Source organism: Cydia pomonella, chromosome 23 (genome assembly GCF_033807575.1).
Source record: "Cydia pomonella isolate Wapato2018A chromosome 23, ilCydPomo1, whole genome shotgun sequence".
Lineage (NCBI taxonomy): Eukaryota > Metazoa > Arthropoda > Insecta > Lepidoptera > Tortricidae > Cydia > Cydia pomonella.
Window position 1 is genome coordinate 1,213,860 of NC_084725.1, and position 22,510 is coordinate 1,236,369.

General features: G+C 44.3%; 3 protein-coding genes across 13 annotated transcripts in view; 1 reads left to right on the plus strand and 2 right to left on the minus strand.

The window, feature by feature from the left end:
- Positions 1–7,834, plus strand: part of LOC133530495 (inositol 1,4,5-trisphosphate receptor) — a 104,568-nt gene extending 96,734 nt beyond the window's left edge. The window contains exons 61-62 of the mRNA XM_061868404.1: positions 316–480; positions 2,090–7,834. Coding sequence (XP_061724388.1) covers positions 316–480; positions 2,090–2,182 — 258 coding nt within the window. The 3' untranslated portion in view covers positions 2,183–7,834. The remainder of the gene's footprint in view (positions 1–315; positions 481–2,089) is intronic.
- A 687-nt stretch (positions 7,835–8,521) lies between these two features.
- LOC133530498 (trypsin, alkaline C-like) lies at positions 8,522–17,866 on the minus strand. Of its 2 annotated transcripts, none has more exons than XM_061868417.1 (8): positions 17,569–17,866; positions 15,768–15,892; positions 15,231–15,316; positions 14,694–14,758; positions 13,949–14,151; positions 12,254–12,413; positions 10,107–10,258; positions 8,522–8,726 (listed from the first exon to the last, which is right to left on the minus strand). In XM_061868417.1, exons 1-8 carry the CDS (start codon positions 17,606–17,608, stop codon positions 8,631–8,633), a joined length of 927 nt encoding a protein of 308 aa, XP_061724401.1. In that variant the 5' UTR covers positions 17,609–17,866; the 3' UTR covers positions 8,522–8,630. The 2 variants fall into 2 exon arrangements, with proteins under 2 accessions (XP_061724401.1, XP_061724402.1); XM_061868418.1 differs by having other exon boundaries at positions 17,572–17,865.
- Positions 17,867–18,572: 706 nt separating this feature from the next.
- The window catches only part of LOC133530496 (serine/threonine-protein kinase Wnk-like), a 98,288-nt gene continuing 94,350 nt past the window's right edge, over positions 18,573–22,510 (minus strand). For all 10 annotated transcript variants that reach the window (XM_061868409.1, XM_061868407.1, XM_061868408.1 and 7 more), the window contains 2 exons: positions 19,765–19,905; positions 18,573–18,728 (listed from right to left, as the gene is read on the minus strand). In XM_061868409.1, coding sequence (XP_061724393.1) covers positions 18,673–18,728; positions 19,765–19,905 — 197 coding nt within the window. In that variant the 3' untranslated portion in view covers positions 18,573–18,672. The remainder of the gene's footprint in view (positions 18,729–19,764; positions 19,906–22,510) is intronic.

The window sequence follows — 22,510 nt, forward strand, 5'->3', positions numbered from 1 at the left end:
GAGCGAAACGCGAGGTCCGCCAAAAGAGCAACGATGCCCCAAACTGACGTCAATAGGGCAGGAAATGGGTTAATAGATTGATGATCCCACATCGCGGTGTGGCCCCGCTGCCCGCGCGGGCGGGCGGAGGCGCCGTGTGCGCGGTCTGGGCGGATTACCTACAGTGACATACAATTTCACGCCGCGCCTCTGCCGTACCGGGCGTGCCGCGGTGCCACACCGGTACGTTGGTTCTTCGCCTAATAGCTGCAATTCTTATTGTGAAGTGTTGTGAAGTATCGTGAAGTGTCATGCTAACAAGTTGATGTATTCCAGTCGAACAACTTAGAGTGGTTCCCGCGGCTGCGCGCCCTATCTCTAATGGGCGGCGGCGAGGGCGAGGGCGGGGAGCTGGAGCTGCGCAACCTGCAGGCGCAGCTCGAGCGTGCGCAGGCCGCCGTGCGGGCGCTCACGGAACTACTCACGGAGCTGCGCGACCAGGTATGTAGTGGTGAGGAGCTGCAGCCGCGCCACCTGCAGGCGCAGCTCGAGCGTGCGCAGGCCGCCGTGCGGGCGCTCACGGAACTACTCACGGAGCTGCGCGACCAGGTATGTAGTGGTGAGGAGCTGCAGCCGCGCCACCTGCAGGCGCAGCTCGAGCGTGCGCAGGCCGCCGTGCGGGCGCTCACGGAACTACTCACGGAGCTGCGCGACCAGGTATGTAGTGGTGAGGAGCTGCAGCCGCGCCACCTGCAGGCGCAGCTCGAGCGTGCGCAGGCCGCCGTGCGGGCGCTCACGGAACTACTCACGGAGCTGCGCGACCAGGTATGTAGTGGTGAGGAGCTGCAGCCGCGCCACCTGCAGGCGCAGCTCGAGCGTGCGCAGGCCGCCGTGCGGGCGCTCACGGAACTACTCACGGAGCTGCGCGACCAGGTATGTAGTGGTGAGGAGCTGCAGCCGCGCCACCTGCAGGCGCAGCTCGAGCGTGCGCAGGCCGCCGTGCGGGCGCTCACGGAACTACTCACGGAGCTGCGCGACCAGGTATGTAGTGGTGAGGAGCTGCAGCCGCGCCACCTGCAGGCGCAGCTCGAGCGTGCGCAGGCCGCCGTGCGGGCGCTCACGGAACTACTCACGGAGCTGCGCGACCAGGTATGTAGTGGTGAGGAGCTGCAGCCGCGCCACCTGCAGGCGCAGCTCGAGCGTGCGCAGGCCGCCGTGCGGGCGCTCACGGAACTACTCACGGAGCTGCGCGACCAGGTATGTAGTGGTGAGGAGCTGCAGCCGCGCCACCTGCAGGCGCAGCTCGAGCGTGCGCAGGCCGCCGTGCGGGCGCTCACGGAACTACTCACGGAGCTGCGCGACCAGGTATGTAGTGGTGAGGAGCTGCAGCCGCGCCACCTGCAGGCGCAGCTCGAGCGTGCGCAGGCCGCCGTGCGGGCGCTCACGGAACTACTCACGGAGCTGCGCGACCAGGTATGTAGTGGTGAGGAGCTGCAGCCGCGCCACCTGCAGGCGCAGCTCGAGCGTGCGCAGGCCGCCGTGCGGGCGCTCACGGAACTACTCACGGAGCTGCGCGACCAGGTATGTAGTGGTGAGGAGCTGCAGCCGCGCCACCTGCAGGCGCAGCTCGAGCGTGCGCAGGCCGCCGTGCGGGCGCTCACGGAACTACTCACGGAGCTGCGCGACCAGGTATGTAGTGGTGAGGAGCTGGAGCCGCGCAACCTGCAGGTGTAGAATCTTCAATACTCAAGGAAGCTGTCTAAACTCCCATAGTTTGCAGAAGAGCTTCGCGCTTATCACTCGCATTGTTAAGTTTTATTATCAAAGTATTAATTTCGAGTTAGGTCTCAAAGTGGCATACCCATGTTAAGCGATAGCGGCGATCGGAGAAATAAGACCCTTTTTCAGGTAATCTTAACCTTTTGACCGCCAAAGACGTCATATGACGCGCGTGGCTACAGCCCAATATCAACCTTCATGCGTACCGACAAGGTTCACGATGACGCCCCGCGTACGATAGGCGTGGCGTCCAAAAGGTTAAACGTCACCTGATACTTTAACCTCCTACCCTGATGATTTAATGTTACCTGATAACGTCACGCTCCCACAGATGACAGAGCAGCGGAAGCAGAAGCAGCGCATAGGGCTGCTGAACTCCACGTCCGCCTACCTCCAGACCCTGCAGATGAACCTCCCGCCGTGAGCACCGGCACCTCCGCCTGGGGGCTGTGGCCGACAGTCTTAACTAGCTTGGTTCACCAGCCAATATGCTATTTTATTTTCTAAGTAATTGGGGATATTTTAACTTAGCTCGTGATCCTACCTACAACCTTATTTGAATAGTATTTGGGAGAATTTTTTAAACGTTGAAGATAAGAAGCATGCCTTCGAGGGTTGAAAAGGTCAAATGCTTTGTAATCAGGTCTTATATGATTTGACGTCTTTTGCGCTGACTTATAGACTATCAATTTACGTCAAAAACGTTACTATCTGATCAAAAAATGATTGAATTGACTCAAAATTAACTTACAAGCGATGCGCAAGTATATATCCTCAAATGCTGTGGCAAATAATTATTTATAAATGGTAATTTTTAAACTCAAGTATATTCTGCAATTTATACTTTAGTCACAATTTTATTTTCAATTTTTTTTACTATACATTTTTCAAATTTTTAATTGTTACGTTGTTGAGACTGGGCCAGAGTCCCCACGCCGGCGTATTGCGACTTGAGATCTTATCGCAAACGAGAAAAGTACGCTCCCTTATTCCTACCGCTGCAACGGTACCCATCCTAAAGTAAGAGGAATCAGAGACTACATTCTGAATTATTAGACAACACTTTTAAAATAAACTAATCGATAGATTAAAATGTCTTGAGATTTATAGTGAAAGTTTGTTTGAAGAGTTATCGTGTGTAGAAAAGATATGTTACCGAATTATTTAGGTAAAGATGGGTTTTTCGGTACCGTAAATGTGTTTTATATTATCCGCGATTTTGTATATACGATTAATATTTTGTCTAATAATTCAGCCCGAAAAATTAAATTTTAATTATGCTCAATCATGGAAAGCAATATTTATTGTAATTAAGATAACTCGTTAGAATTACTTTCTAATGTGTCAAAAATTCAACCTCTTTACTGCTCGCACAATCAAGTATAGACATTATGGTCTATATATTAAGGAGCAATTCGATTCAAACATGATTCCGAAATACGTATATTGACAATTTTAAAGCTACATGACTATGACAAATGAACTCTAAAGTAAGAAAATATTAGTCAAATTTTAACGTAGAAACTCTACAGATCTTATGATGTAGGGTGATCGCCAATTGGAAGTGTTAAGTCTTCTGATTGGCTGCCGATTGGTGTTGTAATAGACTACTAAAGGTAGTGAAGTAGTGTGTAGATATATATGAATTGTACACAGAATGTGTAGAGGAGAGATTTATTATTACTTCAACTCCCATTGCACAAGTTTCAATATGACATTTACGGATAAATAGAAGATGCTTATAAACTATGTCCTTCTCTGAGAAATGAACCTTAGCACCTTGCAATAAGGCTATTTTTTTGCTACTTTATCGCAAGGTGTCTTTTCCCAAAGATGGGCTCAAATATTTTAAAAAATTAACCAAATAATAGCGTTAAATTTTTAAAATGGCCAATCAACCATATATTTATATCTATTGGATTAAATTATTGCAGCAACCTAAACAGATGACCGTTACATCTTTTGACAATTTTTAAATATCTTCGGGAACTTTGCTAATGGGAATAACTAAATTGGAATCATTCTTATGCGGAGTTACTATTTTAAGCTAAACGGGTAGACGTAGACATATCTTCGATCAATGATATTCGATATATGCATAGTTTGTACGTCTTGTTACACTCACTCTCTTTCATGGGGTTTTTATACATTTGTGGAACTTAGAACAGAACATTATATTTATTTGTTTAGCCCCCTCGATTCATGTTGACGCTGATAGTTTCAGCAATGATAATCAAAATTGAATTTACATTTTAAACTGCGTATTAAGTGGTTTTACAACTGGTCATTTAGATTCTGGGGAATGAAGGGCAATATACTTTGAACCTATCGAAACTTGAGTTATAGTTCGTATCTAGAGTTAAAAGTATTATTTATTCATCAAACACGCTTAGAGACTCATGCTTAATACTACTAAGGTCAATAAATAATATTTCTACGTACTATATCTATGCGTAATTTGAAAAAGATACTTATTTAAAAAATATCACTTGTACTAGGTCCATATTTGTATAAAAAACCAGTTTGAGTATTTTCTTCGCCGAAACGTCCAATGAGGGAAGGATGGTAGTCCCTTGTTCCGACGTTCGTGTTCAATTAGAACAAATTTCAACGTTCTAGTGTACGATTCAGGGATAGAAAAGTCTATGAGATGTAGTATTTTTACAGTACATATGGTTCTACTTTCCCGCACTAGCGGGAATGAGCACTTTCCGTGCCAATGTTGAAAGTTTAAAGGGCCATATATACTGTAAAACGTTGTGCGATACACGTGCGAATAGGTAATTTGCAACTAGTGTCGGTTTAAAACACTCCCGAATTTCCTACTCTCCGCACTTAAATAAAATACCACAAAAGTTGTCATTGATAAAATTATGAATGCGAAGTAATTAAATTAATTTCATTAAGTTCATGGTTTATTTTTGTGTACAATCACTATCAGTCTTGTAACTAATAATGGATGACTCACCCTATAACAGCCCGGGTCCGGGCAGAGGCATCCGACATTTCGTTATCTATTACGGGTGATCGGCAAACGAGGTAGCCCTACTCTAGTCATCACGTGATTTATTTATCATATTAAATATGTTTACTTGACATTACAGTGTTTACCAATGCGTCACGAAACTTAAACTACCAACAACAATAATATAAGTATTAACAACAGCAACAATTATAACAACAATAAAATTTTGCAAATAAATTACATTGGAACAGTTGAGCACCTAGCATCCATCGCGTCACATAATGATGTGATGTTTTCTAAACTCTAAACTGAAGTTTCGGACACCTCGGTTCGGACTTCGGACCCGAACCCCGCATACGAAATCATATATGGCGGAAATGATATTCAACTCACTTTACAGCTATTAATGTTCAAATTTCAACAACTATTTTACAGTACATATGGGGCTACTTTATAGTACTAGTGCGAGAAGTAGCATATTACGTTACTGTGTCGAACATTTAAAGGGCCATATGTACTGTAAAACGTTGTACGATACATGTGCGAATAGGTAATTCGCAACTCGTGTCGATTTAAAACACTCCCTTCGGTCGTGTTTTAATTTATCGCCACTCGTTTCGAATTTCCTATTTTTCGCACTTGTATCGTAATGTACTATTTTACATGCGGTGAGGGGTTTTGTACCACGCTATAGGTATGGTTTAACATAAACTTTTCTATCCCTAATCAGGTTAGTGTTCAAAGAGTAGAATTTATAATTGTTATCGGGGAGCTTCGTGGCAACGTTCCGCCGTCTCGGCGCTTTCCTCCACCTAGTTGTTAGTGTTGATTATTATATATGATATTACCGCGGGCCAACTTACTCTAGGGTTTCTGCTTCTACCGTGTGCTACATTACTCTTTGTTTCTCCTTGTATTTGTATTTATTAAATAGTTATATATTATTCTACATAAACCATAGTAATAAATATTCATGTCAAAGAAGTTTAACAATTTGTGTGTGTATGTGTACTAATGTTTTAACAGCCTTTTAAATACTTATATTTAAAGTACTTTGTTTAGTTTGAAATGTTGTTAAATCTTGTATATTTTACAAGTCAAGGCAACGCTAAAGTGTGTGTTTAGGGTTAAAGGGTTAAATCCTTGTTGTTATCACTGTTACCCTTCCCTATTAGTACAGTCTGCATTATATAAATATACTTACGTAGCCGACTGTACCGAAGCTCCCCTAATGTCGGATGTGCAATAAGTAATAGCTCAAAATCTGTTACCTATTTACATTAGTTAGAGATAATCGAATTTTATTCAAATCTTGTAAAGATCTGTATCGTACGGCTAAATTGTATTTTTGTTAATTATTTTATTGTATGGATATAGTTTGTGTCATCCACGATGACGCGCGGATTTGTCAAATCTAACCTTTAATAACATGACATTATGAGTGACGACACGCGTCTTCGTGAATGACATGACACGGGTGTTTCATGTTTACGTGTGTAATATGTGTGCACCCTGTTCGATAGCCGCTGGTACTGCTTTTAGCACTATACATAAATATTATTTAAAAAATGTACGAATTAATGTTTTAATATGTTAACTGATAATACGAGGTCCACAGATGGTCAGTGAAGTTTTGCAGTTAACGACTCTTGTACATAATCCGCCAGAATACGTAATCAAGGGAAAAATGTGTCGACGCTTATTTATGACACATCTGACTGAAACCGTCGAATTATCAATGTTCTTACCGTTAAGTGACATGTTTTGGACTTCTATCGTACTCATCTCTTACTCAGGACAAGTTGCCCGCGGCGCGCTACGAATGCTATATTTTCACAAATGTTCAATATTCATCAATTTCAGTGCTAACTGCAATATTAGCGGCTTTAAGTTAGTTTAAGTGAAAGTTTTCGACAAGAGTTGTTCAGTAAATGACAAATAGTTTAATGACGGAATTGGATCTAGCGTAGGGTAAATATCGGATAAGAACACTGTTTCTCTGTGTCCATTGTTTGTTGTGGCTGTAGAAAGAACAGTGTATTCGATAAAAAATAAAAATGTATTCAAAACCTTGCTATGATTTTTGCTATCATAGTTTTTCATTAGGTACCAGTTTTTTTTTTAATTGAAAATGGTATTCAAAACATAGTAGGTATCTTAATTCTGATCGGTGTACAGAAACTGAAACAAACCCTATTTAATTTTTTCGAGATCTGCTTTAGTGTCTTTACCCTTTTCCAGGCATAGTACGATTTATCGACCACATACGCGCCATTAGAATTTCAACTTTAGCATTCCGATTTAAGGTTCAAATTAGATTACACTTTCAGGAAAAGTTACGTGTCTTCAAATGAGTCATCAAAGCTAGATTAATTGGAATATATTTGGATTTTTTGGGAAACCTTGTAGATTGGTGCGGCCTGGAAAAGGGTTAAATCTTTATTTATTTTGTTAGTTTCGTAATCTACAGCCAAAACAAGCCAATGAGCATTTTCAAAACCAGTGCCATCTCTAATGCGGCGACAAACAGACATACATGCCAAATACACTTCCTTACCTGTGTACTTAACTGTTTTATTGTAAAATGTATTTTTAATATCGTATTTGTAGTCTGACGGCTACGATATACTGTATTGTGACTGTTTCTTCTTTCGACTTATTACCTCTTTTCGATCTTCCTTAGAAAATCTGTCACCAAAAATCGTTATTTTTGTTATTGTCTTTAACATTCCCAATATTTCTTTATTACTATCGAATTTTATATAAATCTGTTACTAGCCTTCTAGATCTCTATCGATCCAAGTGAATCTATATCTATATACATAGAAAAGTTTTATAGCAATATTATGGTATTTATTGCACAGATACATTCCTAGTGTATTTTTTTATATAATTTATTCTATTTAAACTAGCGTTGATCTGTATTTTGGAATCTAAAAGCTAAATTATTGGATCTTATATTTGTACTAACGTAGACGGGCGGCGACACGATCCGACACGATTAGTCGTGTCGTGTCGTGCGTCGCTCTCGCGGTGTTTTATCGTGATTGCCGTTGTGATGTACGCAATAAAACATGTTTTGTTTTACTGGAAAATAAAGATATGGCACAATTTCTTGTTTCATTACATTTCATGCACCTTATTTCCAATAAAAAAGTGAACCCACCTAGCGGGTTCATGGCAGTGACTGTTCCTAATCCAAATCACCTTCATGCAGCCAAGCCAGTTCATAGCTGACCTTAATAACGTTTTACCAACCGTTCGCTAGTTCGTTTTACCCTTGGAGGATTTAACAACTGGAGTGGCCTTTAAGAGCTTACCCCTCTGTCGAAAACCTCGGCTAATGGTCATATGTATTGTATGGACTGACTTTGTCTGACATAGCTACTTTTGACGTGCCCCTCCCCCGCAAAAATCGCCAGACTATTTTGTTCTATAGGAGTGACGTCTCTTATGGTAGAACTGTTGCAAAAGTGTCCAGCTGTTAGCTATAAATAATAGTTCCAAATCTCTCCAGAGTAGCGCTAGAGTAGCTAAGAACCTAGGCGTTATTGTCGGAGTGAATTGCGCTGTCTATGATTTGATTTTTTTTGTTCAAGTATTCTAGGTATTGTAGCGCCACCTATTTAAGGTTTTTTGATGACACTTTTTGGTACATGGAGATTTATTTTCTTACCTTCCGTATTTTGTACAGAAAATTACAGACAAGGCGTCTCCTGTTGTTAAATCCTCCAAGGTTTTACCGTTTAGGTAAACCTATAAAAACTTTTTGTTAGTCATTTAGAATGAGAAAAGAAATATCTTTAAATACAAAACAATATATTTACAAAAAAAATCTTACAATATATGTCATGTTATTCCTAAGGTGCAATTACCTAAAATGTAATCAGTCTAGGAGCAATATCCATTATAACTTGCTGAGCAGCGTCGAGATGAAGAACGACAAGACAAGTAGCACGACACTAGTTTGTCCGAGAGATGGCGCCCCGTTGTAGCGAGTCACCTGCAAGTAGATACAACATTTGTATTATCACGGTTAAAGGATCTTTTCTAAAGTGCGCTAGTGGCAGATCTACTCTTCTTTCTTAAATTTAGATATATATTTACTTTATTTTAGAATAATCATAGCTTTTTTAGTAAAAATACCTATATATTTTGTTCATTTATGATTACCCAAGGCTCATGTAGAAGCTCCTGTATCTGGATCAATAATTTTAGCAGGAATTATATTAAAATTAGGAGGTTATGGTTTATTACGAGTAATAATTTTTATACAACAAGTAGGTTTAAAATTTAATTTTATTTGAATTATTATTAGTTTATTAGGAGGATTTTATGTAAGATTAAATTGTTTTTGTCAAGTTGATATTAAATCTTTAATTGCATATTCTTCAGTGGCTCATATAAGTTTAGTTATTGGGGGAATTATAACGACAAGCTATTGGGGATTTTTAGATCTCTATAGATAGGGAATATTACGCGAAACTCTGCGTAGGGGCCGCCACCATCACAATCTATCGAACCTCTATCACTCTTGCATATTCGAGCGATAAAGAGGCAGATAATAAATCTTCGATTTTCGCGTTTCCAAATAGGCCTTTTGTAAACAAACCGTCTTGATGCATCAATGTCATATTTTATTATCTGTGAAAACTTGTCAAAAAACACTTTTATAGGGACCGTGCGCGTTGGAGGGTCTGCCATCTTGTGGCCTGAATCGGAACCATAAACATGTACATTTACACGATTCGTACGTGTTTTCTTGTGCATAGTAGGTTCTGCCATCTTGTGGGCTACATCGGAACAATAAACATCACATTTACGCCTCGCGCCAAAAATCTGACGGCTTCTGTGCTGCCTCCTACAGTTCATGCACGCTACCTATAAGTTACTTTATAGTTTACGAAAGGGGCTAGTGCTGCTCTCTGGCGGCAGAACATTGCAGTAATACTCCCTATTGACAACATGAATTTCATATGGATTGGGCATGAGTGGTGGGGGGACTGACAGAACGGGATAATCTTATGTATCTTTAAGGAGGAGTAGCAGAGAAAGCGATATTGTTGTTTGCATTGTCAGTTTCGTTTTTAAATTTTTTAATTATTTAGGTTTATGGTGGGCAATAAATAACCCGACCAAATTACGTGGGTAAACTTTACCAAATTGTGTAGTAGGTGTTTTTAATTTTGTCGCATAGCCACTCAATTGCTTTTGGTAACTTTAGTTACCAGCTGTCACCCTTATTTTATTATAACAATAGAGGTCACTGAAAAATATGAAGCGAGTGGATAGCGTATGTTCCGTCCCTCACGGGAGCACGCGGTATAGCACATCTATACAATTCTACCATCTATGATTGACAAAATGCAGCTGCAATACTCACGGTACTGTTGATCCAGTTGGTGTAGGCCGCCACCCTGGCGTTGACGCCGGGGTAGAAGGGGTGCGCGCAGCCCTCGCCCCACGACGTGACGCCCACCGCCACCCCGGAGTACACCACCGGCCCGCCGCTGTCGCCCTGGCACGCGTCGCGACCTGCAACCCGACGGATTCATTTATACTTGGGAAAATATCATCTAAAGTGAAGAAGATATTTTTTTACACACTCTTTATTCATTTAACATTTTAGATTAGGTTTTTATGGTTCCGTAGCCAAATGGCAAAAAACAAGGTCTATAAAAACAAAAGTGTCCCACGAACAGATAGTGGAATTTGGACCTAAGTGATACTGATAAGGATAATTTTTTTATCAAGATATTATCTATTAAACAATAATATCGCCAAAGTTGTTTATAGCTTATCTTTCTAAAAGTAACCTTCTTAGTTAGATAAGCTAATTGGTTATTCCCGGATTAAGTGTCACACGAACAGTAGGGCTAAGATGGCTCTTTATCATTTGTCACCATGCCTGTCACGTTCTAACAAGTATGTAAGTGCGAAAGTGACAGGCATAGCGACAAGCGATAAAAATGGAACCATCTTAGCCCTACAGAGTAGCGAAATTGGACAGATTTTTATTTTTTTCGTCAAATTTCGATAATATTTGGTGGATAATGGAAGAACGCTTACCACGTGGAATTTCGTACATTGACGCGCCTATTGCTATCTCTATTGCACACCCATAATTATATTGATGTCCCGCTCGCACAGCCGGCATCATGCAATATAATTACGCGCCCATGTACAAAATTCCTCGTTGTTGGCGTCTTCTTTAGACAGAATTCCCTATTATTATATACAACATAAGTGCAATTTCACCGTATGTCCTAAACAATCTTCATGAAAAATCACCGATGGTATTTTCGTAACTATAAGGAAGATGACGCACATTTTGCCCCGTTTTGAGATATCCCGCCCAGAGTGAGGAGCTTTTCAATTTCTTCAAACCAGCCAAATTGTATCCAAATATAACGAAAAAAAATCAACAGCAAAATATGAAATAGGTACAAATTTATATCAGTCAAATTCAGTCTCCTAACTAAGTAAATTTTCTATATCTGGTAATTGATAATACCATGAATCATTATTGTATTATCAAGGTATTATTAAGGTATTATTTATCTATGAGACAATGATATCCCCAAAAGTAGTTTCCAAGTAATATTTTAATAAGTAGGTACTTAGATAAGTAATCTACTTGATTAATACGCTTAATTCTGTATTCCGTATTTTGATTCCCCTAGGAGATAGAGGGCCTTAATTACCAATGTACGAAAATAAAATTGTGAAATTTGAGGTATTATTATTTTCTATATTAACGTCGGGTTGCCTTGGTTGGCAGCGTAGCGACAAGGCGTGCTGCTTTCAAACCGAAGGTCGCGATCTCCAAACCCGGTACGTACCAATAAGTTGCTTCGAACTTATGTACGAACTTTTTATTACATATCTATTGAAACACCTTCGTAAAAACATATTTACAGTACATATGGGGCTACTTTATAGCACTAGTGCGAGAAGTAGCACATTACGTTACTGTGTCGAACATTTAAAGGGCCATATGTACTGTAAAACGTTGTACGATACATGTGCGAATAGGTAATTCGCAACTCGTGTCGATTTAAAACACTCCCTTCGGTCGTGTTTTAATTTATCGCCACTCGTTTCGAATTTCCTATTTTTCGCACTTGTATCGTAATGTACTATTTTATATTATAACATATTAACCAATCGCTTTTAAGTGGAGGAAAACATCGTAATGAAGACAATTAGTCCTAATCAGACCTAGTTTTCCTTCTGAGTTCGAAGGTCAGATGTCTGTCGCTTTCGTAAAAAGTAGTTCTTAGACTATTTTTTAGTATTTAGTTGCTGAGCTGTCCCTAAGCCTCCCAAGTGAGCCGTGGCAAAATGTAAGAACAATTCTAGGAAGATGATGAATCGGTGGATTACCCTCATCTAACGTCGAGTATGCTAGTACACATCATGTTGTATTATATGTGACAGGGTAGAGTGAGTTGTTGACAATCTCCAGATTTCGGCGTTGGTGACGGGACCACCTACACCACCTCGGTAGTACACATGTGCCGTACGTACCTCCAACGTCGAGTATGCCGGTGCACATCATGTTGTTGGTGACCGGGTAGGGGGAGTTGTTCACAAGCTCCAGGTTCCGGTAGCGCTGCGCACAGATAGTCGTGTTGATCGTGTAAACCCACACTTCATTTAGGATTGAGGATGATGGACCCGGTACAGTCTGCAAGCGTTAATTTATGCAATAAGTTGTAGATAGGTAAAATATATATGAGCAAGGACAAGACAGACTGATAAAACATAGGGATTTTAGGAGATTGTTTAGCAAGGGGTGAAAGGCAGGGGTGATGAGACGTTTTGCCAATAGTTCCAGTTAGACTGGGTGCCTTTCACAAGTTGAACAGTGTACTTTTAATTTCGAATACGAGGAAAATAAAATACAAGTGTACCTATTTTCATAAAACCTGACAAATTACTTAAATAAATAAATAAATAAATATTATAGGACATTAGTACACAAATTGACTAAGTCCCACAGTAAGCTCAATAAGGCTTGTGTTGAGGGTACTTAGACAACGATATATATAATATATAAATATTTATAAATACTTAAATACATAGAAAACACCCATGACTCAGGAACAAATATCCATGCTCATCACACGAATAAATGCCCTTACCAGGATTTGAACCCGGGACCATCGGCTTCGTAGGCAGGGTCACTACCCACTGGGCCAAACTGGTCGTCAAAACTACTAACTTGAAAGGTACTTTCAGTTAACAATTTAGGTAAAAGGATAATTAATCAAGAATTAAATATGAGAATGTAAATCATAAGTATAAAAAATCTATTTTGAAACGAATTCTCATTTATAATCTTAATGATAGTTTCGGAGCAAACGGGCTGTGACAGACAGACAGGCGCACGAGTGATGCTATAATGGTTCTTTTTTCTTTTACTTTTGAGGTACGGAACCCTACAAAAGGAAAAAAACGTACTTGAAAAATTAAACCCTCAGGGGCCGATAGTGCCACTTTCAACCCGCTTCATAGATAAACAATGACCTAGTTTCAGACCATGAGAAATGAAAAGATTATTTCAAAAGATTAGCACTAAAATCGTGGCTAGCCAGAGCGCCGAGGAGTCACAATTGTAATCTGAAGGCGCGGGGATAAAATGTTCTCAGCCCCTCATAAATAGGTAAACGTCTCATATTTTGCTATTTTTCGATCGCCTCTGTTGAGATCTGCGGTGGCAGTATGGTTCCATTTTTATCACCTATCACTATGCCCGTCACTTGGTTGGAAGGTCAGATGGCAGTCGCTTTCGAACTAGTGCCTACGCCAAATCTTGGGATTAGTTGTTAAGCGGACCCCAGGCTCCCATGAGCCGTGGCAAAATGCCGGGACAACGCGAGGAAGAAGAACACTATGCCCGTCACCTTCGAGCTTTCATACTTGTTAGAACGTGACAGGCATGGTGACAAATGATAAAGAACCGACCATCTTAGCTCTAAGATGACATCGACAAACGCCAAACAAAAAATCAGTCATGTGAATACATACATACGTTAAGATTTAAATGGCGTTGTCTATCACCGATTGTCATTTCAGCTAGGCCCCCTGGTTCGAAGCCCTCCGCTAAATCACACATGGAATTTTCTAAGTGCGAGTTTTAGTAAAAGTATTACATTTATAAACGAAAAGCAGTAAATACATGAGTATTTACTCGCTAGTATTTACTGAGTACGAACTCACCGTGGTTCTACCCCACCCAACAACCCAGACCACAGCATTGTCGGGCACCGTGCTCCCCTGCGTGGGTATAGCGGTGACCCCCACGCTGGCGCTCAGCGTGACAGTCGTCGCCAGCAGCAGGACCGAGACGTCGTGGTCGCGCGCCGCGTCCAGGTTATAGCGCTCGTGGTTGATGATACGGGATACTCGGTGCACGGAGCCGCCTGGAGAAAATACGCAGAGTCCATCTTATTCTAAGCTTACTCTGCCCAAGCTTTGAAAGTAGGACAAAGTGTGACAGTGCCACTATAAATGCCATATTTTCATTCAATAATGTCGTTTATTGTGACCTTGAAACATATTGTCTCTACACACTTTTTGCAGTCTGTGCAGAGTAAAGCTATTGGCCCGACTTTTACTAGTTAAGCTTCATAACCAAATGAAGTCAGCAATACATGACCGTATGAGAACTGGCAATGCCGATTTTCCGTAGATACAGTTCAGCCGGTCAAACTCAGCCCTGGAAACTTTTTTTTTTAATTATATCATTTGATTTTTTTAATATCATATTTTAGTCAATTTGTGTACGAAATAAGAATGTTCTATAAGGGTGGAATCACATTTATCAGCATGTAACTGCATTTTATAAATGAGAAATCGCTCATTAGTATAAAGATGCGTGCGCATTGGAAAGCTGAAAGCTTGTATTATGGCAATACATATGGTAATGCTCTAAATGAATGCAAATGTAAATTATAAAACATACCGGTCTTGAGCGTAGCGGAGCCGACCCGGCAAGTGAAGAGACTGCTACTAAGCAACACGTTCCGGCTGAAATGTTTTTTAAACAATGTCGATTTGATTAAAACGGCTCCTGCTCAGCGTAAGGTATTTGTATAAGCATTGCTTGCTCAAATCGCAAACGGGGTACTTGCGCCTTGCATGAGTCGCTTGTGCTATGGTACAGTCAGCTGCAAAGAGAGGTGACCCCCCCCCCCCCTGCCTACAATCAGTCTATGCACCTCTTTCTGCAGCTGACTGATTGGTTGTGGTACGTGGAAATGCACTAAGATTTGAGCGGCATTGCATGAGCTGGTACATGCTTGGCCCCGCACTTTAATTCATACCGTCGTTTTCACAAAGGATATAAAGGTATACCGGGTGCCCAGTAATTAATGGATAACCTTCTAACCACCGACAGGGCATCTTAGGCTGGTTGAGATAATGCACTTATACCCCGTGCAAGCGAATCAAGCTGTGCAAACTACATGTTCCGTATGCAATCACTAGATTTTCAACATACCTGTCGACGAAGCAGTGCGCGGCGGACAGCACGTGGCGGCGCGTGATGAGCGAGCCGCCGCACGACAGCTGGTTGCTGTTCAGCACCTGCACCACACACAGAAAGCTTTGTACAGGAGCCCTATAAAACATTTTTGGCACTTGAGACCTCTAGACGGCTGGTTGGAGCGTCATGATGCGGGGGAGCGCTCGTCAGGAAAAGACAACTCACTTTGAAATTCAGCTCATGCGGGGATTGTCTTACGAATAGTGTCTTTAGTTAAGGGTCTTTTAGACGGTGTAAGTAGAATACGCAAGCGGTTTTCGTTACCTACATTGCTGAGAGATTGCTATTGAGACGAAAGTAGTAAATATACCATATTAATCGAACCATTATACCGCACTGTAACTAAACCCGCATGCAAGTTTTCAGACCGTTTAATTGAGTATAAGTACGCATTAGTCAAAATGACTGATTAAAGACAAATTATTAATAGCTGATTGAGGCTTGTAACGCGTTAACGAATAACATGATATACTTATAGGGCTAGAAACTGACCTGCACAGTGTAGGGGTACCGGCTGATGGGAGCCGGGGAGCCCCCGATGATGCGCGTCCCCGCATCTGTCACATTCTCGGGCAGCTTGACTATCGTCACCTTGTGCTCTACTGCCGACGTCGACGCTGACAAACAGGAAGCCATATAGTTTTTGAATTTATTGTTTTTGTATTACGTAGTAATCCAATCTAAAGTAGGTAGCGAATTATTGTAACAACCAAGGTACTTATTAGGTAAATTGTCGGGTAAAACTACTAAAAGCTTAGGTACAGTCAGCATAGTAGCGCATCAAACTACGCGTCAACCAATTTATTACCACCATTTTGTAACAGCCCAATAAAAAGTGATGTCTTTATATGGAGAATAATTAAAACTGTAAAAGATATACTTTTTTAACGTAAGTTTTAAAAATTTATCTATATTTAGAAAAGTTATCCGGTAAGTCAAATACTTTTGGCGAGTTGTTTCATCCGCTACTATTGATGCTGACTGTACCACTTTATTTGCGACGGTTGGGGATAAATTTGAGTGGTAATTTAGTAAGGTAGAAGATAATTTGACTTATTAAACCCTGGTTTTAGGTTTAAATGCCTAAAAAATGCTGCCTGTCAATGGACGTTAAATTATCATAAAATTCTTGACGTAATTGTTGCAGCTTGCTCGTGGGTTATACTTAAGTTGTGACTCAAGTAGTATGATTTTCGTAAGTTTGCCTTTGTTCTTTGTCATTGATTAGAATTATCGGTGGCGTTTGTTCTGAATCACAATTAAACAATGTCTCATTATCAGTGTGACGTATCAATATCAGGATATCAGTATGTTCGGTATCAAAATAGGCAAATAGGAATAGCCAATAACAAACTACTTGTTTCCGTGCGTTGTAAATCTTCGGCAACAAAATACTTAGATATTTTATTAGATAGATTATAATATACATATGTAGGTATAGGCAGTGCGTGGAGTTTCTTTAAGATAGGTATAGGAGACAAACGAGTTGAGAATTTGGTAATAATGTAATATCGCCATCAAATTTGTGTAATATTAATTGTGTATACAGTGGTGGATTTGCCCTAAGGCCCAGTAGGTTTAGGGCGGCAAGAAATTAGGGGTGGCTGCAAAGCGGCAGTCTATAAGATGCGTGCTGAGAAAGGACGGCTATACTTGCCGCAAAACTAACTGGCCACTGAGATCATAATGCTATCTCCTTTACCCTTGATAAGACCAACCAAGAGTGAAAGAGATGGCATTATGACCTGACCGGCCAGATAGTTTTGCCTGTAGTAACTAATTAAGTACTATTACTTAATTAGTTACTACAGGGCCGGGGGCAAGACTGCAAATCCGCCACTGCGTGTATAGGTCATTAGTTCCCCAAAAAATTCATTCAAATTATAACCAACAAGTTAACATTTAACTATATGATTCATATATTTTTAATTTAATTTAATTAATTTATATGAAAATATTTTAATTATTTGTTGCATTTGTAATATGGATATCTGGTCCTAAATAAAACATTTTTATTTATTTATTTTTATTAATATTTAGAAAAGTTATCCGGTATGTCGATCGTGCCTTGAAACAAAGGTGGTAAAAGTAATCCACAAATCGTTTTCTTGTCAAATAAATTCCCAAAGTATGACTTACATTAGCACCGCTAAACATCCGCCTATATTAGTCATTTTATTGCTTTTTTCTTCTAATTAGTTGATATAAGCCATTATTTATACTAGCCCCACACAAATTCTTAATAAATTATTTCCTAAACTAACGAATAACCAAATAAACCACAAATACTTACAACAACAGCCGACGACCAAAAGCGCTAAAATCCGCCACATGTTGACAACTCGCGAACAACGCCCGCGCAGCTTCGACAACTGAATTATATTGCACTTATCAGTATCAATGTTATCATACTCATATCACTAATCATTTCGCGTTCGAGAGATCACCTGGGTCTGCTTTCTGAGTAATCCGAAGATTAGATAGCAGTAATTTCACAACATGAGTTGCACTGTAAATAAATTCAATTTTGGGTTAGGTTCCCGATTGGATGATGTTTTGGCAAATGAGCAATTTTTTTGCTGTGAGTTTTGAGTTTAAGATTTAAGCACGGTAGGTTTTCAATATAATCCCGGGTGTTATTATTAATTATTTATTAAAATATAGTTGTATTTTTAAAAATAGTCGTAGCCCCTCAGAACTCAACAATGAGTTTGACTGTGGGGTCGTCAGACTTTAGTTATGTAACAAAAATAGCTTATAGTATGTATTTAATGACTACAATGTATGATTTTTTTTTAACATAGATTAAAATTGTCTTATTATTTTCATTATTAGTTGCGAGTGAAACTAATTTGAAATCTTGAACGTAGCGTATTTAATAACAAATGTTTTGTACACATGTGCAAATTGCGAAGAATATATTAAAAGTTGGAAATGTTCAAGGTCCAGTTCTTCAGAATTGCGGGAATTCCTCAAATCTTGATGGAAACAGCTCTAGACCTTGAAACGTACTCGACGCGCTGCTGAATGAATGAAATAAAAACAAAATAAAACATTATCCCTATTATATGCGCTGGCAAAAGATTTGTTTGAAGGTGTACATACCACCACCAAACAACTAATGGACAGCTTTTTTAAGTCCTGCTTTTTTCGGGACCATTTTGTGGACCCTGATTAACACGCGGTGTAATATATATTTAGAATCAATTATAATTTTACCTAGGTACTACTAACTGGAAACGGATAGGAGCTGTAGATAGGAGAGATAATTAATTAATTAAAAATAAAACAAATTGGTAGATATCACATATGAATATTTAATTTACGAGTAATGATATAGATTATGTATATGTTACAGCGTAATAAATATAAGGTACAGTGTGAATCGCTACACAGGTCATAAGGAGCCCGCCGCCGGCCGCAGCGCGAGCAGCACCACCTGCCGGCACAGCGCTGCAACACACACGTGCATTATATTACCAAACAGAACTTGAAATAGAGGTGGAGAACTTTGTAGCCACAGTAAATTTACTGCCATCTTCCAATACATGATTAAAACTTTTAGAACGCCATTTGACTTGGATCCTTATTCCTTTAATGATATGTGTTACAGTTCAATATTAAAAAGTAGCGCCATCTAATAGATAAAAGGCCAGCATCGTTTCGAGCGATGACGCCATAGCGCCATAGGTTGTGCCCAGTAAGATGGCGCCACTTTTTGATATTTAACAAATTTAACACATATATAATATAAAGAATAAGGATCAAAGTCAAATGGCGTTCTAAAAGTTTTAGTCATGTGTCGAAAGATGGCGGTAAATTTACCTGGCTACATAGTTTTCTTTGACAATATACCTCTATTTCAAATTCTCATGCTACTATGAGTAGTAAATCCGATCTAAAGCAGTCGTATCCGACGACGAGGACTAGTTGGAGGAGGAGGAGGAGTAATTTTTAGAAGTAGAAAATCAATTAGTAATCATCTGATGGTAATCGCTTATTATAAAAATATAAAATAAAAATTCTAGATATGCACAATACATACAGAGAAAAAAAAATCAATTAGTTTTTGGCAATATTTGAAATTCGTAAAATTGGACGCAATTGAAATGAGGGGTGACGTTCTCATACTAAAATAAATTAGTACGTAGCATCAATGCGCGGTGACCACATAGACCGTGAGGCAGGAACAGATTTCCATGACCAATCGGCTACGTATGATCAACCCTCGTGAACGTCAGCTGCCGCTCCGTTGGTGGGTTGAGGAATGTCAGCCGCAGAAACAGGTAAAAAAATAAAATAAAAATAGTCGCTTCCCGTTTGATACTTTGTCAGATGATAGTTTATTGTGAATTAAAAAATCGTCAGCCGATTGTATCGCGGTAGAAAGAACGTCAGCCCGTCGCATAAACTGGCCCACGGTCTAGCAAGTCGTCGTCGTCATAATATGGATATATACGGGGCAAGTGTTGTAAGGCAGTGTACCCACCGCGGTCGGTGAGCGCCTCGTGCACGAGCAGGTCGGCGGCCAGCTCCCCGCGCCGCGCGCCGCGCCGCGCCGCCGCCCCGCGCCGCGCCCGCTCCGCGCACAGCTCCGCCTCCAGGATGCTGCCTTCCGCCCACGGCCAACCTGTATAAATAATTCATTTATACATTTTTACAATTCATCAAGGGAGTTCGGAAGAAAGCGAGGTAAAAAACTATTTAAAAGGTAGATAACTTTTCCCACAAAATGGACTACAAATTATTCCTCAGCCAGTCATAATCGCCAGGGTCCGGTCCGGCACGGTGGCGGTGCGACATACCATAGTCTCCACTCCTCCACCTGGCCAGCTCCTCGCTCGCCGGCACGCCACCCTGCACGGGCGGGCTGCCGGGCCGCGGTCCGGCGCCAGGGTCCGGTCCGGCACGGTGGCGGTGTGACATACCATAGTCTCCACTCCTCCACCTGGCCAGCTCCTCGCTCGCCGGCACGCCGCCCTGCACGGGCGGGCTGCCGGGCCGCGGTCCGGCGCCAGGGTCCGGTCCGGCACGGTGGCGGTGTGACATACCATAGTCTCCACTCCTCCACCTGGCCAGCTCCTCGCTCGCCGGCACGCCGCCCTGCACGGGCGGGCTGCCGGGCCGCGGTCCGGCGCCAGGGTCCGGTCCGGCACGGTGGCGGTGTGACATACCATAGTCTCCACTCCTCCACCTGGCCAGCTCCTCGCTCGCCGGCACGCCGCCCTGCACGGGCGGGCTGCCGGGCCGCGGTCCGGCGCCAGGGTCCGGTCCGGCACGGTGGCGGTGTGACATACCATAGTCTCCACTCCTCCACCTGGCCAGCTCCTCGCTCGCCGGCACGCCGCCCTGCACGGGCGGGCTGCCGGGCCGCGGTCCGGCGCCAGGGTCCGGTCCGGCACGGTGGCGGTGTGACATACCATAGTCTCCACTCCTCCACCTGGCCAGCTCCTCGCTCGCCGGCACGCCGCCCTGCACGGGCGGGCTGCCGGGCCGCGGTCCGGCGCCAGGGTCCGGTCCGGCACGGTGGCGGTGCGACATACCATAGTCTCCACTCCTCCACCTGGCCAGCTCCTCGCTCGCCGGCACGCCGCCCTGCACGGGCGGGCTGGCGGGCCGCGGTCCGGCGCCAGGGTCCGGTCCGGCACGGTGGCGGTGCGACATACCATAGTCTCCACTCCTCCACCTGGCCAGCTCCTCGCTCGCCGGCACGCCGCCCTGCACGGGCGGGCTGCCGGGCCGCGGTCCGGCGCCAGGGTCCGGTCCGGCACGGTGGCGGTGCGACATACCATAGTCTCCACTCCTCCACCTGGCCAGCTCCTCGCTCGCCGGCACGCCGCCCTGCACGGGCGGGCTGCCGGGCCGCGGTCCGGCGCCAGGGTCCGGTCCGGCACGGTGGCGGTGTGACATACCATAGTCTCCACTCCTCCACCTGGCCAGCTCCTCGCTCGCCGGCACGCCGCCCTGCACGGGCGGGCTGCCGGGCCGCGGTCCGGCGCCAGGGTCCGGTCCGGCACGGTGGCGGTGCGACATACCATAGTCTCCACTCCTCCACCTGGCCAGCTCCTCGCTCGCCGGCACGCCGCCCTGCACGGGCGGGCTGGCGGGCCGCGGTCCGGCGCCAGGGTCCGGTCCGGCACGGTGGCGGTGCGACATACCATAGTCTCCACTCCTCCACCTGGCCAGCTCCTCGCTCGCCGGCACGCCGCCCTGCACGGGCGGGCTGGCGGGCCGCGGTCCGGCGCCAGGGTCCGGTCCGGCACGGTGGCGGTGTGACATACCATAGTCTCCACTCCTCCACCTGGCCAGCTCCTCGCTCGCCGGCACGCCGCCCTGCACGGGCGGGCTGCCGGGCCGCGGTCCGGCGCCAGGGTCCGGTCCGGCACGGTGGCGGTGTGACATACCATAGTCTCCACTCCTCCACCTGGCCAGCTCCTCGCTGGCCGGCACGCCGCCCTGCACGGGCGGGCTGCCGGGCCGCGGTCCGGCGCCAGGGTCCGGTCCGGCACGGTGGCGGTGTGACATACCATAGTCTCCACTCCTCCACCTGGCCAGCTCCTCGCTCGCCGGCACGCCGCCCTGCACGGGCGGGCTGCCGGGCCGCGGTCCGGCGCCAGGGTCCGGTCCGGCACGGTGGCGGTGTGACATACCATAGTCTCCACTCCTCCACCTGGCCAGCTCCTCGCTCGCCGGCACGCCGCCCTGCACGGGCGGGCTGCCGGGCCGCGGTCCGGCGCCAGGGTCCGGTCCGGCACGGTGGCGGTGTGACATACCATAGTCTCCACTCCTCCACCTGGCCAGCTCCTCGCTCGCCGGCACGCCGCCCTGCACGGGCGGGCTGCCGGGCCGCGGTCCGGCGCCAGGGTCCGGTCCGGCACGGTGGCGGTGTGACATACCATAGTCTCCACTCCTCCACCTGGCCAGCTCCTCGCTCGCCGGCACGCCGCCCTGCACGGGCGGGCTGCCGGGCCGCGGTCCGGCGCCAGGGTCCGGTCCGGCACGGTGGCGGTGCGACATACCATAGTCTCCACTCCTCCACCTGGCCAGCTCCTCGCTCGCCGGCACGCCGCCCTGCACGGGCGGGCTGGCGGGCCGCGGTCCGGCGCCAGGGTCCGGTCCGGCACGGTGGCGGTGCGACATACCATAGTCTCCACTCCTCCACCTGGCCAGCTCCTCGCTCGCCGGCACGCCGCCCTGCACGGGCGGGCTGCCGGGCCGCGGTCCGGCGCCAGGGT